The sequence below is a fragment of the Oryctolagus cuniculus genome, chromosome 13 (assembly GCF_964237555.1).
Source record: "Oryctolagus cuniculus chromosome 13, mOryCun1.1, whole genome shotgun sequence".
NCBI lineage: Eukaryota > Metazoa > Chordata > Mammalia > Lagomorpha > Leporidae > Oryctolagus > Oryctolagus cuniculus.
Window position 1 is genome coordinate 69,367,092 of NC_091444.1, and position 14,607 is coordinate 69,381,698.

General features: G+C 50.1%; 1 protein-coding gene across 4 annotated transcripts in view; it reads left to right on the top strand.

Moving 5' to 3' along the window:
* Window positions 1-14,607, top strand: part of LOC138843056 (phytanoyl-CoA dioxygenase, peroxisomal-like) — a 34,849-nt gene that overhangs the window by 5,023 nt on the left and 15,219 nt on the right. The window contains exons 1-5 of one of the 4 annotated variants that reach the window (XM_070055673.1): window positions 4,890-4,968; window positions 9,563-9,720; window positions 9,810-10,081; window positions 12,365-12,475; window positions 13,070-13,238. In XM_070055673.1, coding sequence (XP_069911774.1) covers window positions 13,119-13,238 — 120 coding nt within the window. In that variant the 5' untranslated portion in view covers window positions 4,890-4,968; window positions 9,563-9,720; window positions 9,810-10,081; window positions 12,365-12,475; window positions 13,070-13,118. Of the gene's footprint in view, window positions 1-4,889; window positions 5,570-9,562; window positions 10,082-12,364; window positions 12,476-13,069; window positions 13,239-14,607 lie in introns of those variants that run through there. The other 3 variants (XM_051821525.2, XM_070055674.1, XM_070055675.1) reach the window with 3 other exon arrangements.

A 14,607-nucleotide genomic window follows, 5' to 3' on the forward strand; every position in this document is an offset into this window, starting at 1 on the left:
GATGAAGTAATCAGAAATGGTTGCCCACATGCCATTTCGGAGTGCCTGGGTTCAAGTCCCAGCGTTGCTACAAATTCTAGCTTCCTGCTCATGCTGGGAATAGCTCAAGTACGTGGGTCCCTGCCACCCACATGAGACCTGGATTGATATCCTGGCTCCCAGTGTAGACCTGGCCCAGGCCTAGCTGTTTCAGGGCCTTGGGGAGTAAGCAGACAGATCTCTGTCTTTTTCTATCTCTGCATTTCAAATAAATAAATACTTTTTAAAAATTAGGTCTTTATATGGCATTTAATAATAGAGAAATTGTCACAATATGTTTATAACTTGATAATTTTTAAAAATGTATGTGATATAAGTAGAAAAAAAGATTGGAAAGAATAGTATCAGTTATCCATAGGTGGTGAAATTAAGAATGGCTTTAGTTTTGGGGTTATTTTTTAAATTAACAAATTGTTAGGGAGCATACATGATTACCGTCAAACTGTTAAAAATAATGAAAAGTTAAACTATTTATAATTTTATATCCTGTGAAATTCAGTTTTTAGAGACTATTTGTTAATGGTAGAATGCTTATGCTATAATGTAAGATGAAGAATAATATTTGAAGAGGTCGGTGTTGTGGCATAGTGGGTTAAGCCACCACCTGTGATTCTGGCATCCCGTACGGGTGCTGGATCAAGTCCTGGCAGCTCCACTTCCAATCCAGCTCCCTGCTGATGGCCTGGGAAAGTAGCGGAGGATGGCCCAAGTGCTTGGGCCCCTGCCAAACATGTAGGAGACCTGGATGGAACTCCTGGTTCCTGGTGGCCTGGCCCAGCCCAGCTGTTGCAGACATTTGGCAAGCGAAGCAGCAGATGAAAGATCTCTCTCTCTCTCTCATCTCTGTGCCTTTGAAGTAAATAAAAATAAAATAAAATGAAAACCCTTTACAACGGTGATGTAAGTAAGTATGATTGTTACCAAGAAGAAAGTGCAGAGGAAGGAGCAAGGCAGCACGTTCATCCCCGGGGCTCCCAGGTCCCGGGGCCCTGGCTTTGTGGGCAGTCGGCAGTCGCGTGGCAGCCCCTGTGTCCTGCCACACAGTCTCTCTGATCCCAGGCTCCCTGCCCTTTGTTAGGCTCCAGTTAGACCCCTCTGAGTGGCCTTGACAGGCCCTTTTCCCCTGCCTGGCGGGTGAGCCCTTGGCTCTCACGGGTCATTGCTTGTGCCCCTCTCTCTCCCGGTGCTTTGTCACCAGCCCTGCAGACAGCTGGCACTCCACAGCTGCGTGAGGTTTCACCCGTTGCTTTATCTTCAGCCCCACGCTGGATGATTGATTTACCCCATCCTCTTGCTATGTCTCACTCCAAATAATTCTGTAAGTGATAATTTTATTCTTCCATCTTCTCCTGGATTTATGTGCATGCATATTCTTGGTTTCTATTTGATGCTGCATCACACATCATCTGAGTTCTTCGGGATTACTCTCATCATGGCTGCCATCAGAAACAGGCTGGAGAAAAATCAGTTTCTATCCCTCTGTATGCAAAAGATTGAGAGGAAATGTGTCCTCGAACCACCACGTACCGCTTAGTTGTGTTTGTGCTATTGGAAATGTCTTTATCCTGTTTTTTTAAAATTATTCTTACATGAGAACACCTCAATTTTTGTTGCAGAACTGAAATTGTAATTCAGATCTAAAGGAATGGCAGTAAACGGGAAGCATATGTGTTGTGTGTGCGAGTGTGTGAGTGTGCATGAGTGTGACTTTTCCCTTCTTAGTCCCTTCCTCCCCACCCCTTCTTCACCACCAAATACCACAAATCCACCATTCTCAACAGGATGGGGGTGGGGTGGGGAGCAGGGTCATGTCAAATCACCCAGAGAGATTTTTGTTGTGGTTGTGTTAGATTTAGCGCCTCCCAGTGGCCTAGCCCCGATGGTCCCAGCCTGAGTTTATCTCAGGACCCTGAAGGTGAATGGAAAAAAACAGACCATGTTTCCACACAAGGCCACACTCACCTTTTCCTGGGGACTAGGATGTGAACATATCTTCCAGCAAGGGAGACACCATCTTTTGGAGGTGTCAGGGATCCTATTTTGAGGGGGGGTGGTCGGTGCTGTGGCATAGTGGGTAAAGCTGCCGCCTGCAGTGCCGGCATCCCAAATGGGTGCTGGTTCAAGTCCTGGCTGCTCCACTTCCAATCCAGCTCTCTACTATGGCCTGGGAAAGCAGTAGAAGATGGCCCAAGTCTTTGGGCCTCTGCACCCACGTGGGAGGTGGGGAAGAAACTCCTGGCTCCTGGTTTCAGATCAGCACAGCTCTGGCCGTTGCAGCCAACTGGGGAGTGATGGAAGACCTCTCTTTCTCTCTCTGCCTCTGCCTCTGTGTAACTCTGCCTTTCAAATAAATAACTCTTTAAGAGAGAGAGAGAGAGAGAGGGAGGAAGGAAGGAAGGAAGGAAGAAGAAATCCTAGAGGCAATATGATGTAGACCATTGGTGACACTGGAGTTCAGCATCCCGCTCGCTCGCTTTGCCTCTCAAATTTAAATAAATAATTAAATAAACACTTTTTTTATTTGACAGAATTAGACAATGAAAGAGAAACAGACAGAAAGGTCTTTCTTCCTTGGTTCACCGCCCAAATGGCCACTATGGCTGCAGCTACGCCAATCTGAAGCCAGGAGCCAGGTGCTTCCTCCTGTTCTCAAACGTGGGTGCAGGGGCCCAAGCACTTGGGCCACCCTCCACTGCCCTCCTGGGCCACAGCAGAGAGCTAGACTGGAAGAGGAGCAACTGGGACTAGAACCTGGTGCCCATATGGGATGCCAGCGCCACAGGTGGATGTCACTCCCCCTCTTCGTGGAGGAACGACACAGGACCCTGCGCTGTTCTTTTGTCTGCTCGGCCCTTCCTGGGTTTGCTGCTGGTTCTTCCCGGGTTGGCTGCCGTCCCTCCATCTCCGTGGAGGGGCGGCCCCCCCTGCCACTTTCCCCACTTCCGCGGGGGAGCGGCACACCGCCGGCCGGCTCTCTCGGGGGCTGCTCAGGTGTTCCTTCAGATAGATGTTCCTTGTGCATGTTGTCTCTCTCCTCCTTTATAGTCCTCTTCCACCAATCCCAACTCTGCTACCCACACGCCGAGTATGCTGCTCTCCTCCAATCAGGAGCAGGATCAGCTCCTGCAGGTCATCACTCAAGTTGGCGAGAGGCAGCTGCGTAGAGGCTGTTTACTCCTCTCCCAGCGCCATATTGTGGGAGAGCAGATGCATAGAATAAGTCTTAATTCTAGTAACTTAGTCTAGTCCGAGTTGCTCCCCACAGGTGGACTATTAACCAAGTGAGCAACGGTGCTGGCCCCCAATTATTTATTGTTTAAAAATGGTTTATTTATTTTATGTGAAAGTCAGAGTTACACAGAGAGAGAAAGAGAAAAAAAAAAGAGAAGAGAAGAGAAGAGAGAGAGAGAGAGAGAGAGAGGTCTTCCATCCACTGGTTCACTCCCCAAGTGGCTGCAATGGCCAGAGCTGGGCCGATCTGAAACCAGGAGCCAGGAGCTTCTTTTGGGTCTCCCACGTGGGTACAGGGGCCCAATGACTTGGCCATCTTCTACTGCTTTCTCAGGCCATAGCAGAGAGCTAGATTGGAAGTGGAGCAGCCAGGTCTCGAATTGGTTCCCATATGGGATGCCGGCACCACAGGCAGCGGCTTTACCTGCTACCCACAGCACCGGCCCCAGATAAACACTTCAAAATGCAACACAGTTCCTGAAGATGCTTACTCAGGAAATGTCCAAGTAGTCCAAATTGCTGCTTAAAAATGCAAATAACATCAATCAAATGACCCCTTTATTTAAAAAATTGTTTTAATTCCCCATGGGTTCGTAAATGAACAAATTTGTTTAAAAATTTTTTTCAGAAATGTCTTTGAGAGGAACAGAGAAGGAGAGTGTTCCCATTGGATGTTTCACTCCCCCAAATTCCCACAACGGCATGGGTTGGGCTGGCCCAAGCCAGAAACTCAATCCAAGACTGCCGCAGTCCAGATACCCAGTGTGGAGGGCAGGGACCCAACCACTGGGGCCGTCGCCGCCTCTCAGGAAGCTGGAGACAGGAACTGACACTGGGAATTGAACCTAGGCACGCCCATGTGGTATGCAGGCTTCTGAACTCCTAGACTCAACACCTGCCTCCAACAGAAATAAATAAATAAATAAATAAATAAATAAATAATAAGGTAGGTAGGAAGGAAAAGAACATCCCTTGAACTTTTTTTTTTTTTTTTGACAGACAGAGTGGACAGTGAGAGAGAGAGAGACAGAGAGAAAGGTCTTCCTTTGCCGTTGGTTCACCCTCCAGTGGCCGCTGCACACACCGCGCTGATCCGATGGCAGGAGCCAGGTGCTTTTCCTGGTCTCCCATGGGGTGCAGGGCCCAAGCACTTGGGCCATTCTCCACTGCATTCCCTGGCCACAGCAGAGAGCTGGCCTGGAAGAGGGGCAACCAGGACAGAATCCAGAGCCCCGACCAGGACTAGAACCCAGTGTGCCGGGGCCGCTAGGCGGAGGATTAGCCTAGTGAGCCGCGGCGCCGGCTGTCCCTTGAACTTTAAACAGATAAAGGACGATTGTAGACGTTCAAGGATTTTCTTCTTCTTGTGGTAACAATCATACATTGAAACATATTCTTAAAAAAATGTTTTAACAGAGCCGAGGCGGGGATCTTCACACCTGCTCAACGAGGGTATTTGAGAGCAGCATAACCAGTGCAGGTCTAAGTAGGTGGGAAAGCAGTCACTGCCAGGCCCAGTGCGGGCCAGGTCTGAGCTCCAAGTAGGTGACAGGTGAGCCGCATTCATATTTTTTTTTCTCCTCTTAGCAGTTCCTACCGCTCACCAGGCGAGGGCGGTAGGGAGACACCAGTTGGTCGCTCCCCATCTGGTAGTTGCTCCTCCAAGGCTCAGCCTCTGAAGTGGGGCTCAAAAGCCAGGTGCGCCTTCGCGATCCCAGCCGGCCAGCTGAAGGATCAGGATCTTGCATGGGGTGACCAGGGCGGCGGCGGAGGTTAACAGGGAGTAGGACAAGGAGCAGGCCCGAGGTCCTTCTAATACCTCGGGGACTCTGGGGGAGGAGGGGTCACAGGCCAAAGGGCTCAGGCGTGTGACTTGCACGGGTGAACCTTTGACTTTGCGTGCGCTCTGCAGTTAGTGGAAGGAGAGCCACGTGGGGTTAAACGGATTGGGTCCCTTCTCCGCTCAGCCACGGGTCACTGGAGGGCCTCCGTCCAGTCCCTGACCCCCAAGCCTGGGTGCTGCCAGGAGGGCCCCCCTCCTCCCCCCCGGGTCGCTGGGAGGACGTCCCCGCAGCCCGGTGGCCCGGCCAGCCCACGCCGGGGCGGCGCTGCCAGGGATCCCTAGTGCCGCGCGAGTCCACGCCCCGGTCTTGGGCGGGGCCGCCCCGCCTCCAGTGCTGCCTGCAGAGTTAAGTCCAGGCCTTGAGGTCTCCGCGTTGCCGCCATGGATCAGCTGCGCGCTGGCGCCCGCCTGAGGATCCTGCTGGGACACCTCGGCCACCCCTCGGCCGCGGCCATTGTATCCTTGCGCCTGCGCGCGCCACTCAGGGCCCGGGCCCGGGGCGATGGCCTGTGTGCGCTCGTCCCAGCTAGGGTCACTTTTCCCCCAGGGAGAGCCGGGCAGCGGGGAGGAGGCCGTGTCCCGAGACGCGGGTGGCCCCGGCGGGCCTCGCTGGCCGCTGTGGCTCCGCTCCATGATCCGTGCGCCCTTAGGGCCTCGGTTTCTTGCTCTGGGGTCTGGGCAGCTGATCCGGAAGAGGACTTTGCCATTTTCTCTGAGGCTGCTCAGAGCCCTGGACACAAATGCGAAGCGCGGTGTGAGCTGGCAGGCAGGTGTTAGGGACGCTCTCTGGAGGGGGCTCCAGCGCTCGGCGGGGCGCTGCCCTGCGCCTGCCTGTCCCGGTGGAGCCAGCGCTGCTTTCATTCCTTCCTGGGGGTGTGTGGGGGGTGCGCTCTGGGACCCCCCGCGGGACTTTGACACCGTGCCCTGCAAAGGGACTTGGTACCTTGAACCTGCCTCCTCATTGCGGCTTCAGAAGCCACGCCCAGGACTGGGTGCGCTGCTGATGTTGGGTGGCTGTGGATCCGGATACTTGTCTCTGGACGAGGCCCGAGGCCAGGTGCCTGTTCGGGTTAAGGGTTCTCATCCAGAGCATGCGCAGGTCCTTCCAAAGTTCGTGGGAAATGGAATTAAAAGATAAGCTTATTTTGGATCAAAGATAGTTTGAAATCGTGCATGCTGGTCCTTTTGGTAACCCACTAGAAAAACGCCTGGGATTTTTCTTTGAGTGAGTGACCTGCTTCACTGCTCTTCCTCTGCATTTAGAATCTTGAGCTGCCCTGAAGTTGATTACAGCTGTTTCTTTTTATTTTATTTTATTTTATTTTAATTTAATTTAATTTTATTTTATTTTTGACAGGCAGAGTGGACAGTGAGAGAGAGAGACAGAGAGAAAGGTCTTCCTTTTGCCGTTGGTTCACCCTCCAATGGCTGCTGTGGCCGGCGTACCGCGCTGATCCAATGGCAGGAGCCAGGTGCTTCTCCTGGTCTCCCATGGGGTGCAGGGCCCAAGCACCTGGGCCATCCTCCACTGCACTCCCTGGCCACAGCAGAGAGCTGGCCTGGAAGAGGGGCAACCGGAACAGAATCCGGCGCCCCGACCGGGACTAGAACCTGGTGTGCCAGGGCCGAAAAGCGGAGGATTAGCCTAGTGAGCTGCGGCGCCGGCCTACAGCTGTTTCTTTTGCCTCGGCGATTGCTCTCCCTGCTGAGTTCCCGAGCAGCAGTGTATCAGAAATTCGGCAAATTTAAGGTTCTGTCCACAAAATAGGGGGCTGGAGGAGATGTTGCAGTCTCACTTGACAGGCTAGGAGAGAGTAAAAACCTTAACGAAGCTCCTTTAACTAAAGCAGAGATGGCCAAAGTGTGGTCCCTGGGCCAGAAGCCCCAGCATCACCAGGGACCTGTTAGAAATGCAGATATTCTAGGGCTCAACTCAAACCTAAGGAATCAGAGTGTGGGGGTGGGGCCCAAATTCTGATGCAAGCTGCAGATTGAGACCCGGTGCTAATACTGTGACTAGATCTACGTGGGACCAGAGCTGAGATTCCCCAGTCGATTCTCTAACCACTTTTTAAAATTTGATGATCCGATTGTGCTGGGTTTGGTGTTGTGGGATGGAGGGTAGAACCTGGTGTTTTCACTGGTGACTCCTGGAACAGTGCTCAGCAGTACAGCTCTCTGCAGTGTTGGAACCGTTCTGTCCATGCACTGTCCATTCTGGTCACTACCTGTCTCATTTGGCTATTGAGCATTTGAAATATGGCAGGGGAGGGATTTCTTTGCTCCAATAAACTCCAATTTAAATAGCCAGGTATGGCCAGTGGCTTGTGGGACAGCCCTGGCTTAGACTTCTGGTGAATGAGTGGTTTACTCTTGCGTGGGCCCCTGGGAACTCTGTGTTTCTCCCCAGTGGTTTTTCTTGTTTTCAATTCCTTGGCTAACACAGCAGAAGAAATAATTTATTGAACCCTTGTTATCCTTGGCCACAATGGAGAACAGAACTAGTCCAGAATGTCACAGGCCAAGGGCAAAGGCCATCAATGACGGTTTTGGTGTCAGCAAAGTGCGTCTCATAGGTGGTTCTGGCGATCCGTTGGTGATGAAGTTCCAGATCCTTCCAAGACAGGTTGTAGCTGGGAGCAGGCAGCCCAACAGCTTGTAGCGAAACTTGTCCCGGTGTCCCCAGGGTCCAGCACTTCTTACTTCTGCTCCTTTGGCCCCCATGGGCACACAGCCAGCAGCGTACTTGGATGTGTGGTTCATCTTTCTTCTTCTGCACTTCCGCCTGGCATTTGCTTCTTCCTCCACTTGCCTCTCATGGCGCTGAGGTTTCCAAGAGGACACGCTAAAGCCCAGAGCGCTCTCCCCAGTCTTAACTGTTTCTAAAGTGATGTTGATTTTGGAATTAGGAATAATCATTTGAAGTTTAAAACATAATGTGGTTTTTAAAAGGTTTATTTATTTATTTGAAAGGCAGAGTTACATAGGCAGAGAGAGAGAGAGAGGTCTTCCATCCACTGGTTCACTCCCCAGATGGCCGCAACAGCTGGAGTGCTCCAATCTGAAGCCAGGAGCCAGGAGCTTCTTTGCGGTCTCTCATGTAGGTGCAGGGGCCCAAGCACTGGACCTTTTTCTACTGCTTTCCCAGGCCATAGCAGAGAGCTGGATCAGAAGAGGAGCAGCTGGGACTCAAACCAGCACCCATATGGGATGCCGGCACTGCAGGTGGTGGCTTTACCCACTATGCCACAGCGCTGGCCCCTCAACTATTTTTTTAAAGGATTTATTTACTTGAAAAAGAGAGTAAGAGAGAGAGAGAGAGAGAAAGAGAGAGAGGCCTTTCATCTGCTGGTTCTCTTCCTAAATGGCCTCAATAGCTATGTCTCGGCTGGGCTGGGCTGGGCTGGGCTAAAGCCAGGAGTCAGGAACTCCATCTGGGTGTCCCATGGGGGTGCAGGGGCCCAAGCATTTGGGCTATCTTCTGCTGCCCTCCCAAGCTCATCAGCATGGAGCTGGACTGGAAGTGGAGCAGCCAGGACTCTTGACCAGGCACTGTGATACCGGATGCTGCTGTTGCATGCAGTGGCTTAACCCACTGCACCACAGCATGAGCCTGTTGTTCCTGAATTTATAGAGGAAACATTTGCACATCATTAAGCAGTGCTCCAGGAGCAACAGCCCAAAAGACACCACGATGCAGGAAGAGGGGAGGCTGAAGTCTGGCTGTGTTCACAACGTTTTACTGAGAGTTGTTGACCAAGACTTAGTATCCTGTGAGCCTCTGTGCCTCAGTGTAAACAGACTGACTCTGACTTGCCTCGCTCCTGGAGTATGGCATTGTCACCACATGCTATGAAGACATTATTGAAGAAATGACATGTGATGACAAGTGACAATCTGAAAAAAGCTCTTCAGACTACAGAACTAATGAGAAAAAACCAGCACGAGATACTACGTCACTGATGTGTAACCATGAAAGAGAGCTTACAAAAAGAATTTTCAGGGGCCGGCACCCTGGCACAGTGGGTTGAAGCGCCGAACTGCAGTGCCGGCATCCCATATGTGCACTGGTTCAAGTCCTGGCTGCTCCACTCCTGATCCAGCTCCCTGCTAGTGTGCCTGGGAAAGTAGCAGAAGACAGCCCAAATGGTCAGGCCCCTGCACCCATATGGGAGACCTAGAGGAAGCTCCCGGCTCCTGGCTTTGAATCAGCCCAGCTCCAGCTGTTACAGCCATTTGGGGAATGAACCAGTGCATGGAAGACTTTCTCTCTCTCTCTCTCTGTCTCTCTCTCTCTTTACACTCTCTCTAACTCCGTATTTCAAATAAATAAAAAATAAATCTTAAAGAATTTCTTCAAGATACCTAAATTTATACTCAGCTGTGTAGACCCTACTGCTGTTGGAGTTCTTGTTTATTTTACAGGTTTTTTTTTTTTTTTTTTAATAGTTTGGACTGAAGTCCCACTAAATTGAAAACCTTCTGTGAACGACACATGCCCCTCTCCCTCTGGAGTTGAACCTTGGAGATTCTTGGTTGTTTAGCAGTTTGGAGAAAGGAGTAGTTCTGTGGACTAAGCCCATGGCAGCTGCGGAGTGTGGGCCCCTGTAAGTGACCTTGGCCCCGTGCTGAGTCTCCCCCACCCAGGATTCCTGCTCTGTACAGCAGGAGTAATAACAGAGTGCTCCGTCTCCAGCCACCTCTAGGGTCCTTGTGAAGATGAAGTGAGGTGGTAGAGGCCAAAGCGCCTTAGCCGCGGTGTGCACCTGTCCGAGGAGGAGTGAAGTCAGAGCTCCCGCGTCTGTTCAGGAAGATGCCTTTCTCGTGAGAACTGAACTAGCACGGGGGGCTATTTCTCGGAATGGCTGGCTCCTCGGTTTTACCTTATTTGCCTTAATTCACGTCCTAGGTAGCCCACTCCACTTCAGGGACAGCTTCCCCTGCCAGTTTCCAGCCTCAGAAATTCCAGTAAGTAGATCCAACTGTGATTTTTTATTTTTTTAAAAAAAGATTTATTTTATTTGAAACAGTTACACATAGAGACAAGGAGAGGCACAGAGAGAGAGAGAGAGAGAGAGAGAGAGATCTTCCATCTGTTGGTTCACTCCCCAATTAGCCGCAACGGCAAGACTTGTGCCGATTCGAAGCCAGGAGCTTCTTCGGGTCTCCCAAGAGGGTTCTGGGGTCTAAGCACTTGGGCCATCTTCTACTAATTCCCCGGGCCATCAGCAGGCAGCTGGTTTGGAATTGGAGCTGCTGGTATTCGAACCGGTGCCTATATGGGATGCTGGTGTCACAGGCACATGCTTAACCTACTATACCACAGCACCAGTCCCCCAGAACTAGTTCTAATCAGTAAAGTTGGGGGAAATGTTTCGTGTGTTGACTTTAATTTTCTATATGTAAATTTCAGAAGGAAGGAACAGTATCAGAAACTGCATAACTAATAACCCAGGCATGATATACATTACATTTAAATTAGCTTGTAGTTATATTGACATATTAGCTAGCTAGCATCTCTGGTGTATCTTAAGTCACCTTTGATAGGGAAGGCTTTGACCTTCATAAATATTCTTCTTGTAATAAATATTATTAGCAATAATTCAAATTTTTAAATTGCTGGTTAAGATTTATACTTATTTATGGGATATGATATTGTAATTTGGTACATGTATGCAATGTAAAATGATCAAATAGGGGTAGTTTTACTACCTCCTCAGATACCATTTCTTCTGCTCTCCGTGGTTTCAAGCGCATAATTATTTGTTCTAGAGTCCAGTTACCCTGCTGTGTTACAGAGCAGAAGGGCTCATGTCAAGGAGTGGGTTATGTAGCTTGAGTCTGTGGACATGCTGTGTACTTACTTGGATGTTGTCACTTTGATTACTTCTACGAATGCACCAACTAGAAAATTAAAAGTGTATTGAATTGTTTCCCATCTGAAAAACCACATATATTCATTACACCAAAAATCTTATATACTCATCTATAATTCCATTACTGAAAGGCACTCACTCTTACAAATTATTTTGGATATATTTTTGCAGGTTTTAAACTTTTCTTCTAAGTTTTTATTGATGTATTTTCATTTTATCTGAAAGGGAGTGAGAGAGAGAGAGAAAGACAATGACAAAAAAAGAGAGAGCGAGCTACCACCCCCTGGTTCACTCTCCAAGGAACACAGTAGTTGAGACTAGACCGAGGCTGAAGCCAGGAGCCCAGAATTCCATCCAAGTCTCTGACGTGGGTGCAGGAATCCAAGCCGCTGAGCCATCATCTCTTGCCTCCCAGGATGCACATTAAGAGGAAGTTGGATCAGAGATGGAGTAGCCAAGACTCGAACCAGGCACTCAGGAATGGGATGTAGGTGTCTCAGGGGATGACTTACGCTGCTGCTCCAAACACCTGCCCCTGCAGTCTTTCCACAAGTAGTGTCTTGGCTTTACATCACGGTCCTCATATCGTATTAGAAGAAACATCATCCAAACTATCATATGCCCTTTATTTTTAATATTTATTTATTTGAAAGAGTTACACACAGAGAGGAGAGGCAGAGAGAGAGAGAGAGAGAGAGAGAGGGAGAGAGAGAGAGATAGAGGGAGAGAGAGGTCTTCTACCCACTGGTTCACTCCCCAGTTGGCCGCAATGGCCGCAGCTGTGCCAATCCAAAGCCAGGAGATTCCTCTGGATCTCCCACTTGGGTTGGGTGTGGGGGCCCAAGGACTTGGGCCATTTTCCACTGTTTTCCCAGTGCATAGCAGAGAGCTGGATCAGAGGTGGAGCAGCTGGGTCTCGAACTGGCATCCATATGGCATACTGGCATTACAGGCAGCAACTTAACCCTCTATGTCACAGCACTGGCCCCATGCCTTTTATTTTTAATGCTGGAGTCATAAACTATTGAGTGGATTTACGGGGGTGTTCAAAAAGTCTGTGGAAAATCTAGACTGTGAAAATACTATGCATAGATTTCAAAAAAATTCTTTGTACCTCAATAAACTTATATTTTAATTCTATTTCCCTCAAACTGTTTGAAGTACCCTCATAATGTCAGTCAATTTTTCTTCTATTACTGCAGTTTTTTGGGGTGTTAATTATAGTTCATGCTTTTTAGGTTGTTTTAGATTAGTTCCATACAGTTAGGAACAGAAATAACAGATTGGAGAGTAGAGTATGAATCTTTCTTAGGTTCTTGATACAGGTTGTTTCCTTATAATTATAAAGATATTATGGAAATCTTTTCTTCTTTAGGTATACTCTGGATAATAATGTTCTAAGCCTAGAACAGAGAAAATTTTATGAAGAAAACGGGTATCTGGTCATTAAGAATCTGGTGTCGCATGCTGACATTCAGCGCTTCAGGTACGGTAGCACTGTTTGTTCGTTATGAACTGTGTGTTCTGTGGCATGAGGACCCGAGTCAAGACCCGCCTCTTCCTGATCCGTGTTTGCAGTGATTCAGTTTGTTAGGAGTTGGGTATGAGCTCTGGGCTAGACTGAGGGCCGCGTCCTGGGCCATCTGCCTAGGTTTTTGCAACTCCGTGTCCCCTCCCTGTTGCATTTCATCTGTGCAATGGCCATCGGGACAGTGCCGCCATCCCAGTGGCTAAGACTAAGTACAGTGACAAGTAAGGAAAATGTAGCAAGTGGGGGCTGGCACGCGGTGAATGCGACTGGCGTGTGGCCATCATTTTTACCGTGTAACCAAAACCACAAAACTGTTTCCCTGCAGGTTTGCCAAGCTGAGCCACGTTTTCATTGTGGTGGGGTGATCCCTGCCTGGCAGTAAGGAGGCCGGCACGTCTGAGGTGGCCGTGTCCCCTCCCTGTCACCGGAACCATTCTGTTGTAGTGCAGGGAAACCCATCCTGGAGTCTGTAGGTTCCTCTGGAGGGCGGGGCTGGACAGGTGCTGGGAGCTTGCCTGCATGACACCGTATGCAAATTTATTTTCCTAGGAGTGAGTTTGAAAGAATCTGCAGAAAGGAGGTGAGACCAGCGGGCTTAATGGTGATGAAAGATGTGGCCATTGTGAAATCTGAGCAAAACCTGAGTGAGAAAGCAGTTACCAAGGTCCAGGACTTCCAGGAAGACGAGGAGCTCTTCAGATACTGCACCCTGCCCGAGGTCAGAGGCTCTGTGTGCTGGGCTTGTGTGTGGCATCACCGGGCTGTAAGCCTGCACCCCTGCCCCCAGATCTGCTGCTCCTGCCCCTTCCCGCATGTGGCTCTAAGCGCTGTAGTCTGCAGCGGGAGGTGCTTTGGGCCCCCAGTGGGTATTTGGCGGTTTTTGGTTGGCTCGCGGTGGCTTCTCCTGGGTGGGAGCCGGGGATGCCGCAGTAGCGGGGCTCAGCCATGCTACAGTGCCCAGAGCCAGAGCAGCCCCCTCCCCAGACAGAGAATGACCCCACCCGCAGCGCCAGGGATGGCAGCCTTGAGGAGCCGTGTGTCTGTTGAGAAGGAACAGAATTCTGGGTGAACGGGACACAGCCCTTCCAAGACAACGGGCGTGAAGTTCCTGAGGCTATGATTTGTAAACTCATGTATTTTTTTCTTTTCTGGTTTTTTTTTTTTTTTTTTTTTTTTTTTTTTTTTTTATAATATTTACTTGAGAGATAGAAGTTACAGAATGAGAGAGGGAGAGACAGAGGTCTTCCATCTGCCGGTTCCCTCCCCAAATAGCCGCAACAGCTGGAGCTGGGCGCATCCGAAGCTATGAGCTAGGAGCTTCTTCCGGGGCTCCCATGTGGGTGCAGGGGCCCAAGGACTTGGGCCATCTTCCACTGCTTTCCCAGGCCATAGCAGAGAGCTGGATTGGAAGTGGAGCCCCTGAGACTTGAACCGTCATCCATATCGGATGCTGATGCTGCAGGCGGCAGCTTTACCTGCTACGCCACGGCACTGGCCCCAGGATGCGTTTGTTTTAAAAATTAGATTTCTTTTTTTGAAAAAGAGTATTCTTTTTTTTTTTTTTTGACAGGCAGAGTTAGACAGTGAGAGATGGAGAGACAGAGAGAAAGGTCTTCCTTTCGTTGGTTCACCCCACAAATGGCTGGTGCAGCCGGAGTGCTACACCCATCTGAAGCCAGGAGCCAGGTTCTTCCTCCTGTTCTCCCATGTGGGTGCAGGGCCCAAGCACTTGGGCCATCCTCCACTGCCTTCCTGGGCCACAGCAGAGAGCTGGAATGGAAGAGGAGCAACCAGGACAGAATCCGGTGCCCCATCCGGGACTAGAACCCAACGTACAGGTGCCACAGGCAGAGGATTAGCCAAGTGAGCCCCAGCGCATTCCAAGAGTATTATTCTTTAAGAGTGAACCATATTTACAGAAAAGATCTAAGCAGGCCAGAGCCCCGGCTCAATAGGCTAATCTTCCGCCTGCGGCACTGGTACACCGGGTTCTAGTCCCGGTCAGGACGCTGGATTCTGTCCCGGTTGCTCCTCTTCCTGTCCAGCTCTCTGCTGTGGCCTGGGTGTGTGTAGTGGAGGATGGCCCA